Here is a 26,797-nt window from a genome sequence, read left to right as displayed (position 1 = left end):
TACATTAATGCAGTATTAGAAGGGTTAAGGAGCCATCTGCTGGTGACTCCAACAAATTGTTGAATGCAGCAATGCTAATAAAATTTCAATTACAGATTAATTACTTAAAGTGCATTTAATTAGCCATGGATTCAAACTACCCATGGATAATTCAAATGAAGCAGTTTCATGGGGATATACAGTCTGCTTCATATCTGCCAACAATTTAAATTAGATACCAGTGGATTATGGGTGTCTTATTTCTTTTTAAAAAATCAGCACAAAAGCAGTGTGTTGAATCAAAATCACCAGTGTATAACATGAAACCAGCAAACTCCACATACATTGGTCTGTTCATAAAAATCAATGCTGTGATTTGGCAAGCAGAAATCATTAAAGTATCTGCTTCACTCAAGAGTCAGTGAGTGAACCCACTTTCTACTCTGTTTTTTCCAGTTAATTTTGACAGCAGAGAAATAGATGAGAAGTGAAAGTAATGGGGATGCCAAAAGAAAGAATAGTGTTAAATGTTATTGAAAATAAAAGGTGGCACTATTGCCTAGCTAGCAATACAATGTGCTGCAACAGGTATGGGTCTCATTCATTCTGTTTTTGAAGTTTGATGGTACTGTAGAAGCAATCCACTGAAATTGTGAGCGGAAGAGAGAAATGCTCCTCATCTCTCCAACATCTTCAGTGAAGGGACAAAACCAAGGGGGAACCAGGGGAAGTTGCATCCAGCATTCTTTGCCTCAAGAAAGGCCATAGTAGGATAACCGAGGAAATTATGTGATACCAGAGAATGTCTCAAGTAAAATGGGGTTTTGTATGTGAATTATGTGGACATGTAAATATAAAACATACCACACTTATGGTGGGATTTCCAGAAGAGTCCAGCATTGGCCTAATTTTGCCCACTCATGGTAATGGGTGTTTCACTATTTGCCAAACACTTTGGGTAAATCCCCATCCTTCCGAAGCATGGTAGAACAGCTCCATGTATGGGGCAGCTCTGGCTGCCATGGTGCCAATCACAGTATCATGATCAACCAACACTGTGATTGCAGCTATTTCTGTGCCCTTATCTCCCCACCCCGGCAAAAGCAGTGTCCACAGCTGCTGGCCCCATCGCCATCTCTCAGTTAAGCAACTGCCATCATTATCCCCCATATTTTAACCTTCAGAGTACTATTAGACATGTTTCATATGCTCTGTACCTTCTAATAAGAGGTACAGAGCATATATTTTTGTATAACGATTGGAAAGACTGGACTTATAACCAGACTTAAGACAGACCAGCTTACCATGTAAACTAAAAATACCAGCAGGAAATTGCTCTCCATTCAGTGCATACTTACAGCTCCACCAAGCATATGACCATAAATAGAAATTTAAATTGTAGCAATTAACCCCAGCCTCAAATGGGAGACAAGGAGGAGACACTTGACCTCAGGCTAGCACAGTCCCTCTGTTAAATCCCACTGCCCCATATCTTCCGTGGCTGCCTTTCCAGGGAAGTATGGACAGTACAGTCCCTGTGTTCTCTTACAAGTAGAAGCACAAACTCTCTCTGCAACTGATGTAAAGTAATTCATGACTGCAGGCTGGTTAGTTGTTCAGTTTGCTATGGATTTTATGCTATATTCAAACAATCACATAGGATTCCCACATTTCTCTGAATAGATTGTATACAAGCTTGATATTGCCCAAACTTATCCCTTTAAGGAGATTTAGCTTTGTAGGTAACATACAATAAGACTACTTAAATATCAGCCTAAATTTTCTTCTGCAAGCTTGGCTAGACCTAGGATTTTTTTTTTTCCTCCCTCCATGACTTGTCTGCCTCAGACTGTCCTTTCATAGAGCTAACAATCTACCTAACTAGTATTATTTAGCAATGCAGGAATCAAATATTTGGTATGAAGATGGCTCAATAGAAGAGCCCAGCATCTCTAAATTGGCTATGCTATTACAATAGAATAGAGACTATGTTTTCAAGAGTACCATACAAATATATCCCGACAGTGTTTAAGTTGCCGGATATGCCTATGAAAATATCAGCTAGTTTATTTAAGGTCATTTCGTCTTAAATATTCTTCTTGTGCAATTTTCTTTCTTTTAGCCTTTCATCCAAGTTATTTATTCCTTATGCAATTTGATGACTTTTCCTCTCTTTTCCTTTATATATGGATACATAGACACAAGGATATCTGCCTGTGAGAAATTTTGCAACTTAGTTTTCCAATATTTTCATCATGAATCTTCTTCAATAATAGCACTTATTTTACACTTTCCAAAGTGAGTGAAGAAGCGTCCTGTTCCTTTAATTAGTAATGAATTCAGGGATACCACTTGTCATATTTCACAATTGTTAGATAATCTCAACAGAAGTATTGTTTAACAAAATAGCATTAGTCCCTCTTTATTTATCAATACCGTTGAAGACTAACTTGAGTTACAAAATGCACTTTAACCTATCACATTTTCCCTACTGTTCTTAATGATCTAACCAGGCTAAAGTACTTTGAAAAGAATGTTTATTTCATGTAATTCTTCTTTCACTGACTGTAAATCCTAGAATGGTTGTTAATCAAACATTATGATGCATATAACCTATAATATTTATATGCTCCTTTTCAGTAGGAAGAGCTTCAGCTGGAAAATGCAGAATGGAAAAAATGTAACTATATTTAATTGGTGTGTGGTACAATTTACTTGAACAACCAGTTCTTTTGTCACTGGACAAACTAGCATAGCTATGATGATCACATGCAACCAAAATGTGATTAATATTTGGCAGCAAAATTTCTAAACCAATGGTGTTACTATAGCAATAGACAGCGTGCAGATGTGTAAAAATCTGTAGTGTTGCTGCCATCCTGCTGTGAACCAGTAGTATAGTGCATCCACATTTTGAGCTAGTAAAGACTTTAATAAAAAAAGTCTTCACAAAAACTTCATATATTGTGTTTTATTTCTTATGTTAAGCTCCTAAATCTGCAATGCCTTGTGCACATGGTCATTTTATATAAGCCTATTTTGCTTAAACTTATTATGTAACTCTGGAACACAGACCTTCTGTTGCCAAAATAAAACCACGTTACCTGTTAATTCAAGATCAAATTGGAGCTGGGAGATGTGCAGTAAACATGTTTGCCAAAATTTTTTGAACATGGGTGAAGTTCATAACAGTAGGCTCCTAAATAGAAGTGGCCTAACTTGTCAGTAAAGCAATGGTAATTGCAAGTGCTCAGCACTTCTGGGAAGAAAAAATAGTCAAACTACATTTATGTAACAGCCTAAACATGAATTTTAGAGCATAGTTTGAGACACCCAGATTTGACATATTAAGCATTTTAATCAACTTCACATATTTCCTCTACCATTTTCTTTCAGGTGGCTAAGCAACTGCAGCCTTCAGTCGTGTGGATTGGAAACACAGAAAAAACGTTTTACAAAAAAGTGCCGAAGGCTGAAAAAGAGGTGAAATACTCCTGTTTGATTCCAGTGCCTATAATAATTTCACATACTATATTAGAACTGACAAAAAAGAACAGGTGCATTTCCTAGCTTAACATGTACCAGTATTACCAGACCTGCCAATGCTCACTTTATAATAGCTTGTCTCTCTAACTTTTTTAAAGACATTCTTGTGACCTCTCACAGGCTTTAAAAGTCGCAACTCTCTGCACACCTATACCAGCCTTATCTAAAAGTAATCCAGCCACTGCTCATCAGTGCTGATGGAAGTGCAACAGAAATAACGCTGAATGAAAGAAGGGAAAAAAATCTGGGAGAATTTAAAAATATGAAGCAAGAAATTAGGAATTAAAATAAACTCAAGTGGTTCAGCTTTATTAATTTTAGAAACTGGACCTAATTATGGTCAACAATAACATAGCAAGGACAAATTCCCACTGTAAAAACAAAGAACACGTGTTAAACAGTTAAGTTTACAAATTTCTTTGCCACCTGGGAGTACTGTTCAATTACTTCCTTTCCTTCCCATCATTAGCAACTTCCCACCACAAAGAAATGTCAAAGGTTTGTAGATAAGAACAATACTCGTTCCTGAGCAATTTATACAATAGCAAAAAATCTGTTAGATGGGATATTCAGATTAAATTCACATAGTTTGCGGCAGGTCTCCAAATATATTTGATCCTGGCAGTCCCATGTCAGCTAGAAAGTCTGTCTTTAAAGTTAAAATGGCTCTATTTTTACCTAAACATAAAAGTAATAATATTAGGAAACTGTTGAAATACTAATTGTGTCAGATTAGCCTATCATATGAAAACTGTTTAGACTGCTTATTGCATGATCTATGTATGTAGCAATTGATGCCCTCTGGTGGTTGACATACTATACTGAAAGCAAGTAATTTCCTTAGTCTCAAATCTTGATAGTAGCTACTATTGAAAATAAGATTGTAGGTCAAATACTGCCTCGAGTGTTCGTCATTGTCCACTTTTCAGTTATGTTTGTGATCAAAGGAAAGCTTCTGGCTGATATACAACTTCAAAAAGAAATGCTGCACTAGAGGCACTTGCATAATTGTGTCCAGATCCATTAATATTTAGCAGAAAATCACCAGTCCCTTTGGAGGCAGTGGACAGGCTCATCAGCCGAGCTCATTTTCCTATATACATAGCATGAGCTTGGGGTGACAAGGAACAATGGTAATAAGCTGATGGAGAATAGGTTTAGGTTGGAGATCAGAAGGCAATATTTTACAGTTAGGGTGGCCAAAATCTGGAATCAACTTCCCAGGGAAGTGGTCCTCGCCCCTACCTTGGGCAAATTCAAGAGGAGGTTGGATGATCGCCTGTCTGGGGTCTTGTGAACCCAGCATTCATTCCTGCCTATGGCAGGGGGTCAGGCTAGATGATCTGTTCAGGTCCCTCCTGACCCTAGCTACTATGAAACTATGAGCTACATACAATAATATAAACCAGATAAAGGCACCTATTCTTCCTTTTAACACTAACAGTTATCCAGTGCAGGACTCAACAAGAAAGGCCCAAAAGAAGTGACAGCATAAGGAAAATGGAGTCAAGAAAAATGGAGAAGCAGTAAAGTTGTTGGAGAATGTAAGCTAAATTCTCCCCCCGAACGGATATGAACTGTGAAAGCCAGTCTTGCAACCAGAAACAATTTTGCCATTGTGGCTTAGGTTTCATTAATAAATTACCTTAAATTTTTTAAAGGCCCTTTATATAACTGGCCTTCGTTGTCCCTTTGGCCAGACCAGCTCTTTACTATCTTCCCCATAGCTGACAGCCAGACAATAAAGTACACATTCATTATGGTAACCCAGTTGCCAAGGATATTTGACAAGAAATAGTTACCAACTGTCTTTTGGAACAAAAAAGGGTCACCTTCACAATACACCCAACTTCTTCTAACAGGAAGAGAAAATTTAGACTGTTTTTGGCACAGGTAGAGTTGTTTAAATTTCAAGAATAAGATTTCTACAGAATAAGCACTTACTGTAATCAACTCTGTGTCAGTGAAAATATATAAAATATCATCTGTCACAAAATTGATTGCTCAAGATGTAATTGACAAATTAGGACTTAGCATGGGTCCCAGGGGAAATAGCAGGTGAGAATTTAATTGTTTGACATTTCCTATTACAAACACGCTTCCCAGGGCAGGGGATGTACTGCTTGCCTGTGAACCAAGTGGTATCTTTAACCTCTACCACTTATTTCAGTGAGGTGTTAATTTCCAAACCCACTGAATGCAATAATAATAATAATTCACTGATGTAGAAGCTTTTATCTTCAAAACACTTTAACATTAACATTCCAACACCTCTAAAAAGTAATCAAGCATCAACCCATATGGCTGTATGAGTAGGGACCTACCTAATTCACAGGGGCTGCCCCTCGATTTCACAGGTAGAAGGCGACCCCGGGCAGCCATTTTGCAGGTGGAGTGCAGTGGGACTCCCATGTCTCTGATTAGCTAAGGGAGCCCATTGGCCCTGCCCCTCACCACTGAGTGGCTGCAGGGGTTGCCTATCATGTTGCCCTGCCCCTCATCACCAATTGGTGGAGATGGGCAGCACCACATGACAGGTAGCCCTCACAGCCAGTCAGTGGTGAGGTGTTGGGGGATGGCAGCCATCTTGCTCGCAGCCCTTTGAGCAGGAACCCCCCCCCGCCTTCTCCTCCCACCTAGCTGCCACAGCATGCTAAGGACTGCTGCTGATTTTGTGGAATCTGTGAAATTGTAAATTTGGTAGGTCCCTATGTATTAGTGATAGACACTCTATATCTTTACCTAAGCACAAGCCCATTTTAATGCACCTAGGACCAATCCTCATTAACAGAACAAATTTACTAAGTCAGGCTTCTTTTCTGAAGTTCTTTCAGTGACAGTCTTATATGGATAGACCAGTGAAATAAAATTACTTACTAAAGGGCACCTAACATGTCAGTAGCAAAGCTAAGAACTTGGAAGCTTGGGGTTCAAAGGCCTTATTCTCAGTCCTCCAAGCTGTGTTGTCCACCAACATGTCAGTGCTTATTAATGCTTAATAATCAGTCAGCAATTTAAGAAACAGATGCTCAACATATCTTTGAAAAACAACCTAGGAAGAGAGGGAGAGTACATTAAGGGTGTGCAAAGTGGGCCGTATTCAATTCGGATTTGGCCCAAATCCAGGACAGTGATTCAATTCAGTGATTCGGATCACTGTCCCCGATTCGATTTGGCTGAATCCAAATCTGAAGATTCAACACTGATTCAGAGAATCAGCGATTTGGACACAGACACAACTTTAAATGTTTTTTCTACATACCTTGAGGTACCAGGCACAGCTCGTGAATGCTGCAATGCTGGGGCAGATGGAGCACCCCCCAGGGCTGTGCGGGGCCCCCCTGCATGCTTGGCAAACCTGAAAGTCCACTTCCAGGTCCACTGGGGAATGCACTGGACCCCCCCCAACCTCCCCAGCTCGGCAATTGGCTGTGGGGGGACCCCGGGTGCTGCCCCCCCAGACCCAGGAAGCACCAGTCGCTGAGCTGGGAGGACCCCCCCAACACGCTCCCCAGTGGACCTGGAGGAAGACCAGAAGTGCTTCTGGTCTACTTCCAAGTCTGCTGCTGAGCACACTGGGGACCCCCCACCATGCTGCTGTGGGACGCTCCATCTGCCCTAGCATCTCAGCATTCACAAGTTGCCTGGTACCTAAAGGTATGTAGAAAAAACATTTAAGGCTGTGTCTATGTCCAAATAGATTTGGAGAGATTAAAGGGTCTCCCAATTCAATTCAGATTTGGAGATTCGGCCACCAAATCAGGCCAAATCTCCACTGAATCGAATCAGGGACCAAAGTTTTGCACAGCCTTAGAGTACATCTATTTTTTTTTTTTTTTTTTTTTACAAAATAAGCTAGAAAAGTTGGGAATCCTCCAGCCCTTGGTTTTGGCAAGTTTCCCTGACTTCCCACTTTCTCATCTTAGGTAGGCATTATAACTACTATTACAAGCAGCTGCAAATAACTTATTGTCTGACAAGGGTGTGATGTAGATTCACAAGGCATAAACTATATAATACTGAAACTGAGATACTTTATATTGAAGAGACCATTCCATGGTTGGTATACAGTAAAATGTTGCTGCTTGATATGCAGTAAAATGTGAAAAGCAACCCAGATTCCAATTTTTAAGAGCCTAGAAGATTTTGGCACTTAAATGCCTGCCTGGTTGGATCCAGAGTGGTAAAGTAGATCCTTGAACAGGACTTATTTGACACTTACATTCCTAAGTTGTAGAAAGAAGTCCTGAAAGGACTAGCCAAGTGCCCTAAACACTAAGAGAACCAGATCTTCTTCTACTTCCTCTCCTTCTGGTCCCATGACTTTTGCATTCGTGGCTGCCCAGTGGCCATACTTCAAGAGCAGGAATGAAGAGTCCCTTCACCCAGACTATTCCATTGACTGATGTTTATAAGGAGTATGTGGATTTGAATCCTTTCCCAGGCTGAGGGGATCCATAATCTAGATTCCACACACTTCCTTGGCAAACACTGTAACTACTAGGTTTTTATACAAAAGACAGGTGCTGCTAATACATAAATCCTGCCCAGATAGGCACCCACCTTCAGAAGACCCCACACTGGGTCCCAAGTGGATGGGAATATGCCCTAACACAGGGGGGTCAGCAACATTTTTTGGCAAAGTACTGAAAACACCTGCAACCTTAACTTGTAAGATGCTAGCATACCAGGGGGCAGATGGCAGGGGAACCTCAAGGAGCTTGATCCTTGTTGTGACAGCACAGCCCCAGCCCCTTCCCTACCATCCACCCTAAGGCACATGTCCAAGCACATTGCCTTCACATGCCATTCTCTAGCACCCCTGACCTAATGTGTAGCCCAGACACAGGCACTTAAGCTCTAAAAGGGGCAAGAGTTCAGACACATCCCAATACTTAGCATTTCTGAATTGGCTACCTTTAAACATCCCCTCCTTCAAATATGCTCGATTCTCCCCACTGACTGTATTAGAAACCTAGGGATGTAACCCTCTCTTCCTTGAATCACCCTGCTACAGCCAGGTACCTCATTTTTAAGCATTTTGTTGCCCAAATTGTGGACATTGAGGGCAAAATCCAGACTGCCCACCCAAATGACTTTTGAAAATGAGACTCTGCCTCTCAGGCTCACGTAGATTCTTGGAAATTTGGCCCCACCTTTTGCTTCACAGTTATTTTGTGACTTTATCTACATATATCTTCTTGTAAATGACTTGTAACGATACAGTAACACCCCAGCAACTTGATTTTAGTGTTTTAGCACTATTTGGATGAACATCACAATAAATTCCTAAACAATAAGAAGTTCTGCAGAACATTCTGCTTTCCCTGCAAATTGGTGTAAGAATGTTCATAATAAAAATCTGATTGCAAACAACTTGAGATAAGCAAGCACTGACTTTATGCAGCCAGGTATTTCAGGTTATAAATTCTGAGTCTCACTAAGGTAAAATCGGGGCAGAGTTTAAGGATATGCATATTTCCGTCATGGAAAACACAGTTACCCGTTTGTAAAGCTGTATCTCCAACCTATGCAAGCAGCACAAACAAGATGATAAATCCTAACAAGTTTTCTTGCTGTTGCAGCTTGCCAAGTCCACACAGCTCCATGTGATATTCATCCACAGGCCAAAGAGGGGACTTTTTGCTTTGAACAGGCTTCCTACCTTCCTGCTTTCCCATAAGTCAGTGCAAGCAGCTAGAACAGGGTAATACTAACAATCAAAACCATAGATCCATAATACAAATCAAGTGGTGCTTCACCTTGAAAAGTCCAGGAGACAAAGGCCCAGTAAGTTCAATTTTTGCTGAGCATCTACTCTGTTTACATTAAATGTAAATGTAAATGCACCTCTGAAAAGCAAAGGCGCAAAGCATACTGAGTCCTTTAGTTGTTTTCATCAACCAGAGTTACTTCATCTGTTTAACTAAAGTATCGGTGCTAACATTTCATTGTTCCCTATATTTATATGCATGTTGTCGAAGATGGAACCTAAGCGTTTGAAGAAGAATCTCCCCAAAATTCTAAAAAGTTTGAAAGCAGAGGACAGAGTGCTGATTGTGGGGACCACCACCCGACCCTTTGATGCTGACCTCAGACCCTTCTGCAAAGTGTATAAAAAAATCATACTGATTCCCAGGCCAGACTATGCTTCAAGATTTGGCAAGTATATTAAGTCACTATATAGCATTTTACTACTGACCGCTATCCAAATCCTTTATCATCACAACACGCTGTGTTCAATTCAATTAACACACTCTGTGCAGCTTGGCACCCAAGATTTCAGTTAACACAGTGGCAGATCACTTAAAAATCGTGTCACAAAAAATAAAGGAGAAAAAAAAATCTTTGTTCTGCTGTGACCATCCTTCATTTTATGTATTTATGTTTAAGTTACCTTGAATTTTGAACCTGGACTATTATTTTTATCTGTATGAATGAAGAGAACTCATCTGGGTGTTCATTTTTATTTCTAACAGGTTTTTTTTAGCAGGAAGTGAAGTCTGAATTGCTGTTATTTCTACCTGGTTTTTCCATTATAAAAAAAAAATACATTTTTAGAAGGTTGTGTTTCATCACTATCAAAATCTTTTTTGTGTTTACAGATCACCAAAAAATTACAAAACCTCAAGATTGTATATATCCAGCCTGTCAAATCTGACATCTTTGCTATGATTGACAGGTGCTTCATAACTACCATTAATTCACATTGTTAGTTATTTTGATTGTCTAGCATTTTTTTTAAATAGAAGGCTAAATTCTGCCACTGAAGTCAGCAGAGATGCATGAGAAAAAATTGGCTTAGAAAGTCTAAGCTTCCAAGGCAAACTTGACAGATGCCGGAAAATATTTACAAATAACATTTACACTCTGTATTCAGTTAATGCATTTCTGCCGTCTGGCCAACCTCCTTCCTGCAGGAGTGAAATAGAATATAAGTTTTAACAATGATTTGCCTGGAGTTCTGGTTTCTTGAAAGCTTAACAGGTTCTAGTTATTAATATAGATATGCACATTTCTGCACTGTGGCTATCAATAGTTTTGTGGACAGAGTTCAAAATCCAAACCAGAGTCATATGTGGCAAGCAGACTTTTATAAAAGCCATCTCAAAGATGTGACTAGCACTAAAGCAAACTGACAGTAATCCCCTCATCACCACCCATGAAAGAGACCTTTTCCCCCTTTGATACCATTAAATGGAAGTCAGCAGTTGAGACATCACTCATTGTAATGGATTCCTCATTTAAAAGAGAGAGAATTAGGGTGACAAGGCACTCCAAGTGGTGAGTTTTTCAGCTTTGGAAATCACTTTCCAATGGTTCATAAGAGCCCAGTGATTTTCATAGCCACAGAAGCCACTAAACTAATATGGATGACTGAGTTGAAGTTCAAAAAACAGGAACAACTTAATTTGTCAGTAAATTCCCTTTGCCTGGAAAGATTTGCTGTGTTGGACTGGAATTGGGAAAAACAAAACAAAACAAAACTACACACCAAGATACTGGATCAAGACCCTCAGCCCAGAGAAATAAGCATGAACCTCTGAGTTGATTACAACTGCTACAACAGTCTTTCTTTATGCTATTTCATCACTTTCATCTCTAGTCCCAATGGAAAACAGAATTAAGATAAACCTCCTCATTCCAAGCTGTGCTGCAATTACAACTATATCAAGGCACGCATTTACACAATGATTGTGCCCTAAATAAAATAGGCAGCATTACAGTTTATGTTTATCTTATTACTAAATTGTTCTATGGTCCTGTGAAGTCCAGCATTGAAGAAAATAGTCAAAACAGTTTGATGCTGCCTTTCCAGGGAACATACAGGCAAATACAGATTTTATCTGTATCAAGAAGAGAGTGTTTTGTAATTCCATCCTACACTATAGTTTTTGTAGGAGAAAGGGGACATGGACTCTACATAGAACTATAATGTGTTGCAATATTCTGGACACCTAACAAATTAATAATAGAAGCTTCCCTTAAGTTAGGAGAGTGAGGGCATGGCTTGGAAATTGAAAAGGAAGAAAAAACAAAACCCCACGCACATCTAAACCAGCAGGACTGACCCACTATTTTATGGGTTTTATTCATCATGAATTTGGAAATCAAAAGGAGAGTTCCTACCACAGTTTATTAAATCTTCAATATTAGCAAACAAAGATTTCACTCCATCTGAAATCGTCACCTCAAAGGAGGGCCCCTGCACTACACAACCCTGACATACAAAATAAATGTTCAACTGCTTTATGCATCAATTTCTCTATTATGAATCAGTGATTTAGCCAATAGTTATTGAGCTTAGTTATAAATCAAGTTGGAGATCACTGTTTGCCAGAATGAAAAATGTGATACAAAGCTGTCAATGATTATGAGTACAAGTCCATAACATATACATAACAATAGAAGAACAGGGAAAGCAGATTATCTCTGTTACATGAAGGCTATTACTAGATGCAGCAACAGTCCTCTAATTGTAACTTTCTCCTTTGCATGTCATCATGTACTGTGTCTTCAAACCCCAATTACTCAGATGACATAAACTACACTATCGTATTAAGGAATAATTTCAAATCTCATAATTTTTCAGATGAGGGAAAATATTAGAAAAGATTTTAGAGATATATAAGAAATGCATGGGACGTATGATAAAGATTTTAATCAGCATGTCTTTGAGATGTTTGCATTCATTTACAAAGGATGAAGCTACAAATAAGTAATTCTTGCCAGTCTTATCTTCTGTTGCATCCATAAAGTACTAAGTACTTTCCAAACAACAAAAGTGGGCACAAGTTAGAAGACAGATGCGAGATAAATGCACTTTAGAATATATAAAGATAGGTTCTGTTCTCAAAAACTTACATCTTTTTAAATGTGCCAGTCTTTGAGAATCAGGGCCAGATGTGTAGCAGGACAGGTCCATGCCAGGGGCATCCATGACTCAAGGTAGCACTGGCTTCCACCTCAACACTGGCTTCCACCACAGTGCTAGCTATTTCTGCATCTCCCCCACCCCGCAGTTATGCTACTAACAACAGCCTTAGACATCTAATCAAAGTAGCAAGTCTTACAACTAAACTGACGTCACTACTCAGCACCTCTGAAAAAACAATCAAACTATTGCATGTATCCATGTTATAACACATTATAAGCTATATTGTTCCATGTGTACAGTGTGCCTACACTCACAAATCAGATCAGATTTTGCCGATTCTGATAGTTCATGGTTTTCTTCTCTCTCCCACAACTTGAAGCTCAAAAGCTAAGTATAGATAGTCAAAAAACCAAGGCTGAATCAGTTCAATCATTGCAGGTTAATCTAAGCTATGCAGATTTAACTGATAAGCAAGAGAACAGACATTCACTTTTGATTCCGGAAATGCAGCCACGTGCCTGCAGTAGCCCAGGCTAGAAGCCAGGGAGCACTAAAGCGTACCTCCTTGCTCAGTCGGAGTAGGTAGTTTAGGCTAAGGATAGCCCACCCACCCTGCAAGTGAGGGAGCCTGCAAACATCCTGGGATGCTGGGGGACAGAGTTAACATGAATCTGGAGGGGAGATAGGAAAGAGGTTCAATAAACTAAGCCTGATTTATCCAGGTTTATCTTAACCCAGTTTTGGCCATTTTGAGAGCAATTTATGTGCACTGAACTTCTGTTGTGTTACAGATTTAAACCAGTTTTTGATCACTTATACTTTTGTGTAATTTCTGTCCTTAGCCAATGTGATTAGTCAAGGCATCTATACTGGTTCTCTTGTTCTTAAATGCATGTTTTTGGGTTTCTCTTTCCTCTCCTGTTGGCGATGAAGCCTTATGGAAACACATCATTCTGCAGAATGGAGGCTCTCTGTCCAAATCACCAACCATTAGTTGCCTGGCAAAAATGTCTGATGGTTTCACCCAGGGACACATTATCTATGCAGCGCAAACTATCCTCAGCGAACGACGCATCAGGCAGTTGAACAGAAAACCACTAACAGCTGTTGAGCTCATGGGTGCCCTGGCCAGGCAGGACCCAGTATACAAAGAGGAAGAAGATATGTTCAAGGTGAAATTAAGATCCATATTAACAATGTCTCTTTCCATGTTGTCACCCAAGCACATTTGAGGTTTTTGCTTGATAATAGAGAGAATTCAGCTTTGTGTCTTCCAAAACTCTTGCTATTTATTAATGATAACATTCTACTATTTTCGGAGGAGGGTGGGGGAAGGAGAGCAAGAACGTTCTCTGAAAAATGGTTTGTTTTTCCTACTTAGTCTACTGGGGAAGAAAAAATATTTCTGCACCAGAAAATTTCACTAAGTAAATGAATTTGTAGGGTACACAGACTCCCCCTTCATACACATCAAATACACATGGATCACTTGCAACATTCTGCAACAGAATTCTCTTTCTGTAGACCAAGATTATATAGTTACACAGAGATTAAGTCTTCTTTCACTCAGTGCATCTACACATGTGCTTTACTGTGGAGTTGACTAATTAGCTCTACAGTAAAGTGTCACAGTCTACACATGCACTGGTATTAGAGCCCAGTAAATTAATTAACTCCGCTATAAAATAGTACCATCAGGGACACTATTATCCTATGGCAGCGTAATTTACTCCACCAAAACGCATATGTAGACAGCGACAGGGCTGGCTGGGGCATGAGAGTGCTAAAGTGTGAAGGCTGCCTGCCACCTAGCCCCACACTTTAGTACCCTCGTGCTCCAGCTAGCCAGGGCACCCAGAGCCTGGGGCTGCTCCACCTCGGCTCAAAGTGCTGCAGTTCTGGGTATACGTGCAGACACTGTGCCAAAGATCAGCTGACTCCAGTGCAAAATTCACCAGAGTTTATTTCTGCACATAAACTACATGTGTAGATGCACCCACTGAGTTACTTTCTGCTTTCTTGGCAGCTATAGTTTACCAAAACACGTGCCCATACTGAACTTACAACAGTGACTGCAGTAGAAATATCAAAGCCAGTTTTAAACTAGCTGGTTCAGATTCCAGTCATCAAGCACTTGGCAAGATAAAGTACTTCTACTACAGCCCTCAGCAGAGCACTAGGGCTAGGTACAAACTTTCAAAAAGCCCATGGCAGAACTGATCTAAGGTATGTAGTTTTCTGTAAGCTGCATAGTTTAGATAACTAGTGAACAGAAAACACATTCACCCTTTAGTGAGGGGTCCAAATCTTAGACTGGGTTCCACCACTGTTAAACCAATCTATGTGTGCTGAACTTCTGTAATGGGTATAGACTGGTTTTGTGTGCCGAACTTCTGTTCTGTTATGGGTATAGATTGGTTTCCAATCACTTATACCTGTAAAAGTGTAATGTCTGTACCTGGCATAGAGCTTACCTGGTGCTGCAGGAAAAAAAAACTCTCTCGATAGTCTGAAGGGGATTTGGTTCATCTATGTTTGTTTTAAATATTAATTTAGAACCCTAATATGGTTCTTTTTTATTCCTCTCACAACAAAAAGCACATAATTTCTAGCAACCTGAACACACAAAAATGAGTCACTCATCACCTAACAGATAGCTCAGATGAGATTTGGAATCTGTCTAGACCTTCATCTCTTAGTGTTAAAATCATCCTGGTGAATGTACTCCCCTACCTCCTAATGAATGTATTCCCATCTCTATTCAGAAACATTTGGTTTTCTGAATGTGGTGAAGTGGGACGCCCTGATTAACCACAGTGCTAGTTGCCCCACTTGCCTTTGGGCACACGCCCCACCTGACTCACCTGCCATACCTTGTTATTAATTAATCAATCTTAATTCGGCAGGAGGCTGCCCATTTACTGCCCTGATGCTAGGGGAGCTATCTGCGGCTCCGAACCTCCCCTACACTGCAGCCCATGCCTCGCAGATGGCATCCAGATGACAATATGCTCCCAGTCTATGGCCGGAGCAAGCTTAGGCCACGCCGTCAGGCCTCAGTTTCACGCACACTCATACTGCCCACCTCTCACTCAAACCTCACACACTCCACCCTCTCTCACAGGGTCTCTTTCATCCGTTGACAACTTATTCTGCCTTGCTCCCTCTTGGAGCAAGCCCCTTAGGCCATAGGCTTAGCTAGTCCATCCCTTGGTTGGCAAACGTACCGTCTTTTGGGCCTCTCCTGCGACCCTCACCAGGGTAGTGGCCAGCCAATTCCCCAACCGGGCCTAAGCTTACTCTGGCCCCTTCTGGGGGCAACTCACTACATGTAGACACACTGGGTGCTCTGCCCTCTGGTTCTTCTCCCCCCGCACTGGGGTCCTTATCTCTGCCCCCTCACTGGAGCTACCCCTCACCAGGGCATTCTTATCCATCACCATGACTGGTGCTCCAGGGTCTCACAGGGGTCTCTCACTCCCTGCCTGGAGCAACCTGTCAGTGTGCTATGTTCTACTCCCCCTCACTCGGGGCTCCACACCGCCCCCCTCACTCAGGGCTACCCCCTCACTGGGGTCCTCATTTCCGCCTCCCTCAGTGGGGCTCTACACCGCCCCCTCACTTGGGGCCACGGGGCTTTGCTCCCCGGTGGGCTCAGGTGGCCTCAGCTGTGCCTGGCCCCCACTCTCCCTCCTCAGGGTCTCACACCCCACAGGGCTCAGGTGGCCTTAGCCGTGCCTGGCCTCCACTCTCCCTCCTCAGGGTCTCTCGGTGTCTTGCACACCACAGGACTCAGGTGGTCTCAGCCGTGCCTGGCCCCCAACTACCTCTGGTGTCATTTGACCCACCCGAGGGTGGGACCTGGGGGTTAAGGCACCCCGACCCGCCTTTCACCAGGGTGGTAACTGGCCTGGCATTTCCTGGGGGCTCCTGCACCACTCCCGGCAGGGTGCTGTTTTAGGTCATGCCCAGGACCAGGAGCCTCCCAACCATCCCCCACAGTTCCTCCCTTACCTCCAGGATGTTATGGAGCCTCATAGCCAGGCAATGTTGCTGCCTTCCCAGCCAGCAGGGAATTAAGCTATTTATATAGGCAGTCACAGATCTAAAATGGCTGCCTCAATCAAGCACCTGCTGGCTGCTTGGTTCTGGTCTTAGTGGCAGGCACCCACAGTGCCCTGCCACACATCTTCCCCTTTAAATGGTACCTTTAAAGGGGAAGGTTTCCCCAGCTGCTGCTCCAAAGCAGCTTCCCCTCAGAGCCTGTGAGAACCTTCAAGTGGCGAGCACCCCAAAAGGTGCTCTGCCACACTGAACATGGCCAACATTTGTGTAATTTGGCAAATCATTCTTTTTGATCACACTTGCCATCCAGTTAAGCATCTCACCTCAGATAACAATAGCTGAGTGTTATAGCATAGAAAAAAAATCATAATTCTTAACTTCAAGTAGTAATCCACTTGTGCTTTCAAGTGTGAGGCCTGGTCTTTGTTGTGACTTTTAATTGAATGGGTAAAATGGCAAATGTTAATTCTATTAGTGTAAGTATACATGCTTTGTACAACAGAAAGTACAATGATAAAACTCAATTTTGAAGCTCACTAAAATATAGTTTCTTCAACATCCTGTGGCAATTATTTATTTGCTTTAATTACTTCCTTAAAATATATATCTTTTTACCAGTTTTAAAATTTGTTTCCATTAAATGTCACATACTTTAGCCACAATCCTGGTATTATGGGTTAGTGGAAAGAATTGTCAAGAAAGCCTTCAATGTTAATTAAGTCACGTCTTTTAATCTCTTTGCATATGAGGTCCATTTCCCCTAAGCTCCTAATCATTTTCATTGCTCTCTGCTGGACCTTCTTTGTTGCTCTGCTTTGTCCTTTTTGAAGTGAAATGGCTAAAACTTAAAGCAGTATTCATAATGAGGATTAGTACTGTGAAAAATCTTTTATTTCAATTCACTCTGAATACTCATCTCATTTGACCTTTATTATTCTGCCACTGTTCCCAAAACAAATATAAAGAATGCAAACGTTATCATAATATGATTTCTTAAAATGAATTTTCTCAAAATGTCTGCTTTAAATATGTAAACACAGGGGACATCTACATGTGCACTTTACTGTGGAGTTGACTTATTAGCTCCACTGTAAAGTGTCACCATCTACACGTGCAGCACTATTGGGCAGGAGTAAACTAATGCCACCATAGAATAGAACTGCCCGACACAAGTACTGTCCTAGGGTGGAGTTATTTAGTGCACTGCAACGCACACATAGATAGTGACTGGGGCTGGCTGGGACAAAGTGTGCTACAGTGCAGGGGCTGCCTGCCATCTAGCCCCGCACTGTGGTGCCGTCATGCCCCAGCCAACCCCTCTGCAGCACTTTGAGCAGGGTGGAGCAGCCCCAGACTCTTAGGCTCACCCTCTGCCAGCCAGGGCTGCACCGCCCAGGGCCATCCCTAAGTGGGGGCAAATCAGGGCAACCACTCCGGGCCCCACGCTTTGGGGGGCCCTGTGGAGCCTGGCGGAGCAGCAGCGGTGTGGAGCTGGTCAGAGTCACCCCTCCCCCATGGCTGCCACTGCCGCTGCTACCAATGGCGGTGGCAGCTTCTTCAGATCCAGGGCCCGTGGGATCAGAGTGGGGGCAGGGCCCCGCATGGGCTGATTTGCCCTGGGCCCCACACCCTGCTTGGGTCACCTCTGGCACCACCCCAACAGCTCAACATGCTGTGGTCCTGGGTGCACATGTGAACCCAGGAGCAATAAACTCTGGCACACTGCACCAGAGTTCATTCGGCCACACTAATTGGACATGTAGATGCACCCACAAATATTTAAACAGAGACATATGGGTAGCTATATCCAACCAGTCCAGCATCCTGCCCCTGACAGTGGTCATTTCAAAATCTGTCAGAAAAGGGTACAAGAAAGCCCTTACTGAAATAGCTCTGAAATAGCATACCTCATACATAGTTTTTCCTAGCTCCAGGCAGTTATTTATTATCTTATGTCCCAAAACTGGAGCGTTTCAATCCCTGATAGACTGTTACCCTAACTGTGGATATTGTTGTTCATAAGAATACCTAATCTTTTTTTATTCTGGCTAAGACTATGCTGTCAGTAATTTCATAAAGCATTTCCACCTGTTCAAGGAATCTCTGGAGAAGGTATCATGCTACACACAGTTTAAAATAGTTTAATTAATTTAATGAAAATTAATTTAAATTAATTGGAAATACACAAAAGGTAGTAAAAAGTGAACCAGATATTGCAAATCATATAAAGCAAGGCCTTTGTTGCCAATGCATAGAGGGGGCTGTGGAACCTGCCACGTTGTTTCATTACTTTTCAGAAATTCTGCAGGCTTCAAGAGCTCAAGGTTTTTGCGATGTAGCTTTCAGTCTCTCAAAGGTATTCAAGTACAGTGTATGTGCATTGCATGCCCACAAGATATGGCAGAATCTAATTATTCAGATCACTTAGGTTTGGATAAGTCCTGAATTAGTACAAGATGAAGTTTAAGGAGATGGAATCAGATAAGCATGTTTGGACGATGATATTTGCTGTATACCAGGGATTCTAGGCCAGAGTCAGTCATACCTGTTGAGCATCTGCTTGGACATTTTGCACCTGCTATATTTCCTTTACCTTTTTAAGGCATTTTAATCCATAAGGCCCTACAGGTTCTGATCAGATGAACACCTTTGGGAGCAGTGAGTTCCCTGGGAGATGAGTAATATGCTCTGTGGCTGGGAAAAAGAAAGTAGCTAAGAGCAGCAATTCCTCAAATTCACTGGCCTTACTTCTCCCAGCCAGAGGGTCTTGATAGTTTTCCCTACTGCTTGTTCCTGTCCCATACTGAGAAGTGAGACAAGGCAAGCTTCTTTTAGCAGCCATATCAAGCACAACTTGCAGGAAGTTACTCTATGCTTACAGGCAGTACTTGAGTTAACAACAGATGGGAAGAGAGCCTTGTGGACAAGTGTGCAGTTGGTGTGCAATTGATAAGGAAAGAACAGGAATGAAGAAGGTGCAGATGTAATTCGAAAAAAGACCAGAGTGCAAGACAAAAGAGAGGAGTGCTTTGGTGGAGGTTCTAAAGTGAAAAACAAACGGAGACATGAAAATCCAGCTCTTTCAGATTGAAGGGGAGAGAGGCAAATTCATTCCTGGTGTAATGTGAAAGATGGGAATGGCCAGTCTTTGCAAAAATAAAAGCACCTTATTATGGACAACAATATGTAGTAACATTTTGGTCCCTAGTCCAGCCTTCAATATTGTGAGTACCGTTTGGGAAAAGGCCATTTAATCCACATCACCAATTTTAGAACATCCCCAACTCAACCATTTAAATTATTTTAACAGAGCCTAGTGAGGCCTTGCTAACATTACAGCCTGAGAGCCTGGCAGATTTGCAAAGCAACTAAAACAAAGCCATTTACAAGTCACAGGACTATGAACAAGCATCTGAAACCAATAAACAGCTTTTTAATGATTGTTTTACTCTCCCAGTGAAATGAAAAGCAAATGAACAGATCTGTAGAACAACCAAAAATTATACTCCTTATAATGCCAAGTTTCAGACCAGAGGGAGTTTTGACAAGCACTATATGCCCCTGGAAATAGGGTTGATCATAGAAGTTCTAACATTCCTATAACTATAGCAACACAAATGGCACAGCTATGTATTCATGTTAATGAGGGACCCTTCAAGCAGACAGTTGCTGCACTTGTTATAACAGTGTTCTTAGGAGATCTAAGGATTTCATTTCTGCTTCTCCACAAGCCAAGCAGGATTTTAAGATTCTGCAAGAAATACTCCATTCATTGTACAGGAAAAAACACCTTATATGGTCCCATGCTTTATTTTTTTGTTATCCAGGCTTGGTATGCCAAGACACCCTTGGGAAAAGCACGAGCCAAAGCACTAATGGAAGGTGAGGAACCAGGAAAGGCAAAAGGAAAAGGAAAGGATAAAAGAAAAAAGAAAGGAGAAAAGAAAGGAAAAAAGAAGTGATTTCCTAGATGAGACTCCTCAAAGAACACATCGACAATCACCAATCCATGTTTCTAAGGAGGAGGTTAAAAAGAGAAAAGAGGTGAAACCAAATCCCAAGTGTGTGTGTGACTTCACCGAAGAATTTATTTCTAAATGTATCCTAGAGAAAAAGTTACAGTATGAAATAACACACCAGTGTGACTTTTAACTCTCAGGATAAAGAGTTAATGACCACTGAATTTCTCAAGCATCACTGATTTTAACAGGTTAGGGTTTTTGTTTTTTTAATTACTTAAAACTGTATCAGTCCATCAATATTTAGTCAAAACTCCTCATTTATTTCAATGAGGAATTCTGTTTAAAAATTGATGTCACATTAAAGTTCCTCAATTATTTTAAACTGTATACTTTCTAAAACTAACCCTTTTACATACTTGTGTGTCTAATATATTATAATTCCCAATAAACCAGTTAAAAGTGTAAGAGCTCCGTCTCTAATCTTTGTCTGACCGGGGCTATTACAAGGCTCTTAATGCAGCCTACTCTCAGACTGAGCAACATTAGTTACAGAGTTTTTGGTTGTAGCCGCGTTGATCTAAGGACATAGGCAGGCAAAGTTCTTTGGGTAGATGTGATATCTTTTATTAGACAAACTGAGTCATTAGAAAAAAAGTTCTTTGCAAGCTTTTGGGCACAAGCACCATTCTTTAGGCATAGGGAACCTCTGCTGTGGTTCATTCCTTGGAGACCTCAGAACAACAGCAGAGGCTCGCTATGCCTTAAGAAGAGTGCTTGACCCCAAATGCTTGCAAAGAACTTTTTTTCCAACTACTCAGTTGGTCTAATAAAAGATAGCACATCTACCCAAAGATCCTTGCCATTGGGTCACAAAGCATTTCTTTTCACATGAGGACCAATAGCACTTTGCCTTTCCACAAGTACCACATGTACAAAAATTCATACGTCCAAACGCGAGTAAAAAACAAGCAAACAAAAGAATCAAAGCAGGAAGTTCACCTTGATAGTATTTATTTGAGTGTTTTGGAAATACCATTTTGTGATACTGACTAGATCAAACCACATGGCTGAAAAGTTGAGTTGCTAACACTCCAGGTTGCTGAACAGAATATAGGGTGTTTGGGGATTTTATTTTCCATGCTTCTGGGATTTGCTCATTGCTTCATAGGGCTGGGAAGGAATTTTTTTCCTGCCTGTTGCTACCGGTGTCAAGGGGCAGGTGGAAGGAAAGGGCAGGGTTCACCTTCCTCAGAAGTATTGGGCACTGGCTGCAGTCAAGGCTGGGGATTTTTACTGGGGTGTGTCAGCGTTCTTGCTGGGATTAAAACTCAAAGGTTCCTCATTAGAGGGTCTTGCCCCTCTGCTCAGGGTCAGACTTATTGCCACCTTTGGGTTCAAGAGGGAATTTTATACCATGGTCAGATTACTGGATTTTGTGGGAGTTGCCTTCCTCTGTAGCTAGGGGCATGGCCTAGAAAAAAACATTAAAGAACTGAAAATTGGGATAATTACATCATGTTTAAGCAAACACAGCTGTTGAGGATCAAGGGGGAGGGGGTCACAGGTACGACAGGTGTATTCCTAAATTCCTACATACTGTAGTAATTATGACCACAAATATCAACCTTCATCTCTATGTGGCCAGGGGCTTAAAATCTTTCCTCTCACAAGGGGAATCCATAGCAAATAAGTCTCATCTATTTAAGTTTTAATGCCATGCTCATCAAAACCTCATCATAACCATGGTATGCAAGTGCCTGAACATACCTTTGTTAGCTCAAAGCTAAAACATTGTACAGGCACTCCTCACTTAACATTGTCCCAGTTAACATTTTTTCGTTATTACGTCGCCGATCTATTAGAGAACATACCCATTTAAAGTCGTGCAACATTCAGTTATAACATTGTTTGGCTGCTCCCTGCTAGTAGGTAACTACTGTGATGTAATTGTAGTCACTTAAAGTCGCATTTTTCAAGAACATAACTACAACGTTAATACGCAATATATTCTTCTATTTTGTTTGCAACCCAGACCTGTAAAAGGTATGTCAAGAGTCACTTCTTTTCCCCATTTACCCACACTAGAAGAATGATTTCCAAAAATGATACTGGAAAATAAATCCTGGAAAATTTGTCTTTACCTGGAAACTGGTCACAGATCGCTCTGCAGTAGATACTTCTCTTGACACAGAACAGAAAACAAAAACCTGCTTTTCTAACTTCTCTTAGCAAAGTAGGGTGGGAAAGGGGGCATCTGTAGCTATATAAAATGCAGGTTTCCATACCCCCAAAATAATGCTGGAGAAGCTACTGATGTGCAAGGTGATACAACTTTGGAAAAGCCTGACAAGCCTTGTGTGAAAGATCAACTGTACAAGATTTTAACAATATTTCTAGGCATGGTGGGGAAAGGGAAATAAGAGGGGAAGAGGAATGCTAACTCATTAGTAATTACAAATAGTAATTGCTAAGTATTGATTATCTCAAAAATAAGCCTCTTGTGTTACTAGCATCTAGAATAGTTTACTAGTAGGGCTAAAACAAGCTGCTCTAATTGGTTATATAAATAGTGTTCCCAGTTCTACCAATGAGAGATGAGACAAAGTTCACTGACTGACTTCCCGAAGGTCCTACAGGACCTGTGTGTGACAGTGAGAAATGGAACTCAACACACAATTTTTCTAATGGAGAGGACACTATTTCAGTGCCCTAGGTACTGATTCATCTATCCTACAACAGTACTTGTATTCAGGAAATTAAATAATTCCAACAAAAATCCACCTGAGCCTGACAACATTTCAGAGCAGAAAAGCAAGACCTTTCTTTGTGTAGATTTTCCCCTCTATCTATAGCAGTTGGAATCCCATTGGTAATTAGCCCCCCTGGCTGCTAGAGTATTGTCATGTCCTGAACAATGAAATTCTATAAGCATGAAATTATACTGCCCTGTATTTAATCACTTACACAGAATGGCTACAAAATTTGGTGTCTTTTTTTTTGCAGAGACTTATAGCCTCAGCATGTTTTCCAAATTTTGGGGCCCTGAGCACATCATATTCCAAATAATCATTCTCCAACAATCCTTCTTGAAGAATGTCAGAATTTTAAGTGGCACTGCCATATTGGCTTTAACCTTTTATTGTCTACAGTCAGTGGGAATATTCATTTAGACAAGTTTAACATCAACCCCTTTGACTTCTAAAAACATAATAGTTATGTTCAGCTTCAAGAGAGTTGATGGTAGGATGTGATCTAATAAGATTAAGAATAAAATTTAAGCTAGATGCAAGTAAGGATATTCTATAATATTCAAGCAAATTCACCCATAATGCCAGTATTCAACTCAAAAGCAGGAAGAAATATGCTGCCCCGTTCCTAATTCCATTTACAGGGGCATGGAGTACCTTATGCTTCCTTATACTCTTGCACAGATGTGTATATCAGGATAGACTCTAGCCTCCAGTTTTCCCACATATCCTTCCAGTATTCAACATTTTATAAAATTATTTCTTTATCTTCTCAATTTCTCTTTCAACTGTACATAATAGTGCTGTTCTGCTTCTATTCTTGTAAGCTATAAAGCTGTGTTTTACATGGATTTTTAATAGAACTGGGGTGTAGAAACCACAACTGGCATATCCACATAGCAAGAAAACACTCTGGGAGCGTTTAATTGGTTTGTTAAGCTGGGTTTACAGCTGACTTGCATTGCCAGAATGGCAGAAAGTAGCCAGATCATTCTGAGGTGCATAACCTTATACCTGTAACACTCCTTTAAAGAGATTCAGTCCTCTAAAAAGATTAGGGAGCAATTTTAATGCTATCTAAGCACTCAATGTAATCATTATTAGGGGAAGTGTAGCTAGTTGAAAAAAAAGCTGTTGCATGAAGCAAAGGCAGTGCACACAGCAATCAGTGTTAATGACAGAACTATGTAATTAAGTGACCCTATTTCATTTTCTAACATTAAGTCCCACTGTGAGGATAATAGTGTTCACAAAAGCAATGCTGCTAGAGGTATTTTGTCTGGCTTTTATTATTTACAAAAATTACAGGTTGAATTACTTCTAAATTGTATGCCAGGTACAGTGTAATTACACTCCACACTCAATGTAAAACTGGTTTTCTTTTATAACATTCTGATAGCTGCTTCTATAAATAAGTTTACTAAGAAAATATTTTGAACTCTAAACTGTGGGTCTTGTAGAAAGGGGCCTGCCTATGTCAGTATGTCTATACTGAAGCAAATCACAGGGTAGTGTAAAGGTTATCCAAGATAACTTTAAACAAACTGTAGCTACAGCAGCATGGAGCTAAGGGTGGGTTAGTTTACCCTGCTCTTTCAAGTGTATTCTCAGTCAGTGCTGAGCTCCAGACTGCTGCAGCCTGCCTGCTACTGGTATTCAAGCTTGTTAGTTTTAAAGCTCTACACTAGCCACACCTGTATCTTCACCAACAGTGGCAATACTGTAATGCTATCAGGACTGCCAGCTCTCCTTCAGTATCTGCTAAAAAAAATTACCAAAGCAGGCTTGTCTATACAAAGGCCAGATTTTCTAACACAGGGGATCTGATTTTTCTGCTTGCAGAAATACTATAATTAAATATACAATTGGTTGATGTCCTGAAGCATGAACTGTTATTTGTATTGTGGCAATGCTTAGAAGCCCTGGTCATGGCCAGGACCCCAACAGGATGCGTCCGTGGCAAAGGCTTCTTGTAGCACATACCATTTTAGGGACAGATCTGGCAATACAGTGAACATTTAGGGTTTTCCATTTCAAGAGACTACCAGCATTTCTGTTGACATTTTGCATTTATGGAAAATCACAGCTCCAAAATAACTGAAAGGTTGGGTGGAGTGGAATCCCTCATTCTGAAAATTCCCAACAGGATTAGTACAATTTGTTATAATGATACTACTCTTAAGTAGTGTGGAATGATTCAGTGAAGGGCATTTGAAAGGGGCGGAGTGGAACCATCTCCTGCTGATTTCTCCCAGTGGAATCCCAATGCAAATGTGTCAAGGTGTCCACCTACCAGAACTGTTCATTCTGCAGTCCTAGCAAGAGAAAGCTAATTCAAAAGCACCAACAAAGAAGAGAAAGGAAACTGTCATGCTCATTTATATATGTAAGTGATCTGCAGAATTATCAGTTAAATTATTTAAATGTCCCATTACTATTAAATTACTGGGCATTCATTGTAAGAACAGTCATAATACAGTAACTAATTTGGTATTAATGTGAATGTCAGTTTCATTGCAGTTATTTTGTACTTCATCATAAGATAATTTACCAATAAATTAATTGGTTTAATTGCTTTCCACAAACCCAAGAGAACTGCATATGACATGACTTTTTAAACTGTTCATTCTTCCTTCCTATTTTCTTCTTTAACCACATGAGGTGAAAAATAGATAGACTAGACTTTTTCAGACTCCTCATGCACCATTTCAATGCAGTCATGAGTAGAGAGCAGGACGCAACTGTGCTACCCCAAGATGTACAAAGGCTCAGCCACAGTCTGGCCTTTCACATTGTAATGTGGTTTAGAAACAGCCTTAGAGCTAATGCGTAAATTCAGTGCAAACTTTGATACTGACAATTCAGTCTGATAAATCTGCATGGTTCCACAGGTGGCTTATCCTGTGGTCAGAGCACAGTTGGTTGTAGTATCATAAACCCAGAGGTCCTATTTTGGCTAGGCATCTCCCTACCTATATAACTTCAGGAAAGCTGCTCCAAGTTTCAAAGAAACCCATTAATACTGTGTGCCTCATTTAAGATTTCTAGCCATTTTAAACTGCACCAAAAACAAAGCCAACCAAATCTACCAGACTCGTGAAAATTATGCTCTCAGCTGTTGCAGTTTACTATTGTGTGAAATACTCTTTGTCTCCCCCACAGCAATGATACGAGTGCCAGCACTTGTGCAGGACTTTGGAGGGCTCTTTGCTTGAAAGGCCCCATAAACACAAGTTGCTTTAGATTTGTGTTAAATGATTAAACATTGGCAAAAAGGAAATTTAAACATTCTTTAGGTTTAAGACAGAAAATACAAATAATTTACCAACAATACTCAGAAAAAGAATAGACAAAAAGCTGAAAACATATGGATCCTTACATTATAGGAAATAGTCTTAGATAGCATATGCCTAAGATAATTCTGATGGATGATAAGTCCATAAGACAACACTATTTACATTTCAGAAACAAAACTCCTATATGAGCTGGCGTGTAATTAGATAACTGTAAATTAAATTAATCTCTCAGAGCTGGGATGTCAAAGGGCCACAAAAGAGCTACTCAGGAGCTATAAGCTTTTTATTTACTCATTTTCCTCCAAAACCATTATTAAACTGGGA

The 26,797-nt window shown here is 40.7% G+C and overlaps 1 protein-coding gene across 5 annotated transcripts in view; it reads left to right on the top strand.

Moving 5' to 3' along the window:
• IQCA1 (IQ motif containing with AAA domain 1) overlaps positions 1 to 20,889 on the top strand; it is a 192,448-nt gene extending 171,559 nt beyond the window's left edge. For all 5 annotated transcript variants that reach the window (XM_014594399.3, XM_059727177.1, XM_019492023.2 and 2 more), the window contains 4 exons: positions 3,376 to 3,462; positions 9,510 to 9,687; positions 13,337 to 13,575; positions 20,296 to 20,889. In XM_014594399.3, coding sequence (XP_014449885.1) covers positions 3,376 to 3,462; positions 9,510 to 9,687; positions 13,337 to 13,575; positions 20,296 to 20,430 — 639 coding nt within the window. In that variant the 3' untranslated portion in view covers positions 20,431 to 20,889. The remainder of the gene's footprint in view (positions 1 to 3,375; positions 3,463 to 9,509; positions 9,688 to 13,336; positions 13,576 to 20,295) is intronic.
• The last annotated feature ends 5,908 nt before the right edge of the window (positions 20,890 to 26,797 follow it).

This window comes from Alligator mississippiensis, chromosome 4 (assembly GCF_030867095.1).
Source record: "Alligator mississippiensis isolate rAllMis1 chromosome 4, rAllMis1, whole genome shotgun sequence".
NCBI classification, from domain to species: Eukaryota; Metazoa; Chordata; order Crocodylia; family Alligatoridae; genus Alligator; species Alligator mississippiensis.
The sequence above is the reverse complement of the archived record's forward strand: the minus strand, read 5'-3'. Positions and strand labels throughout refer to the sequence as shown.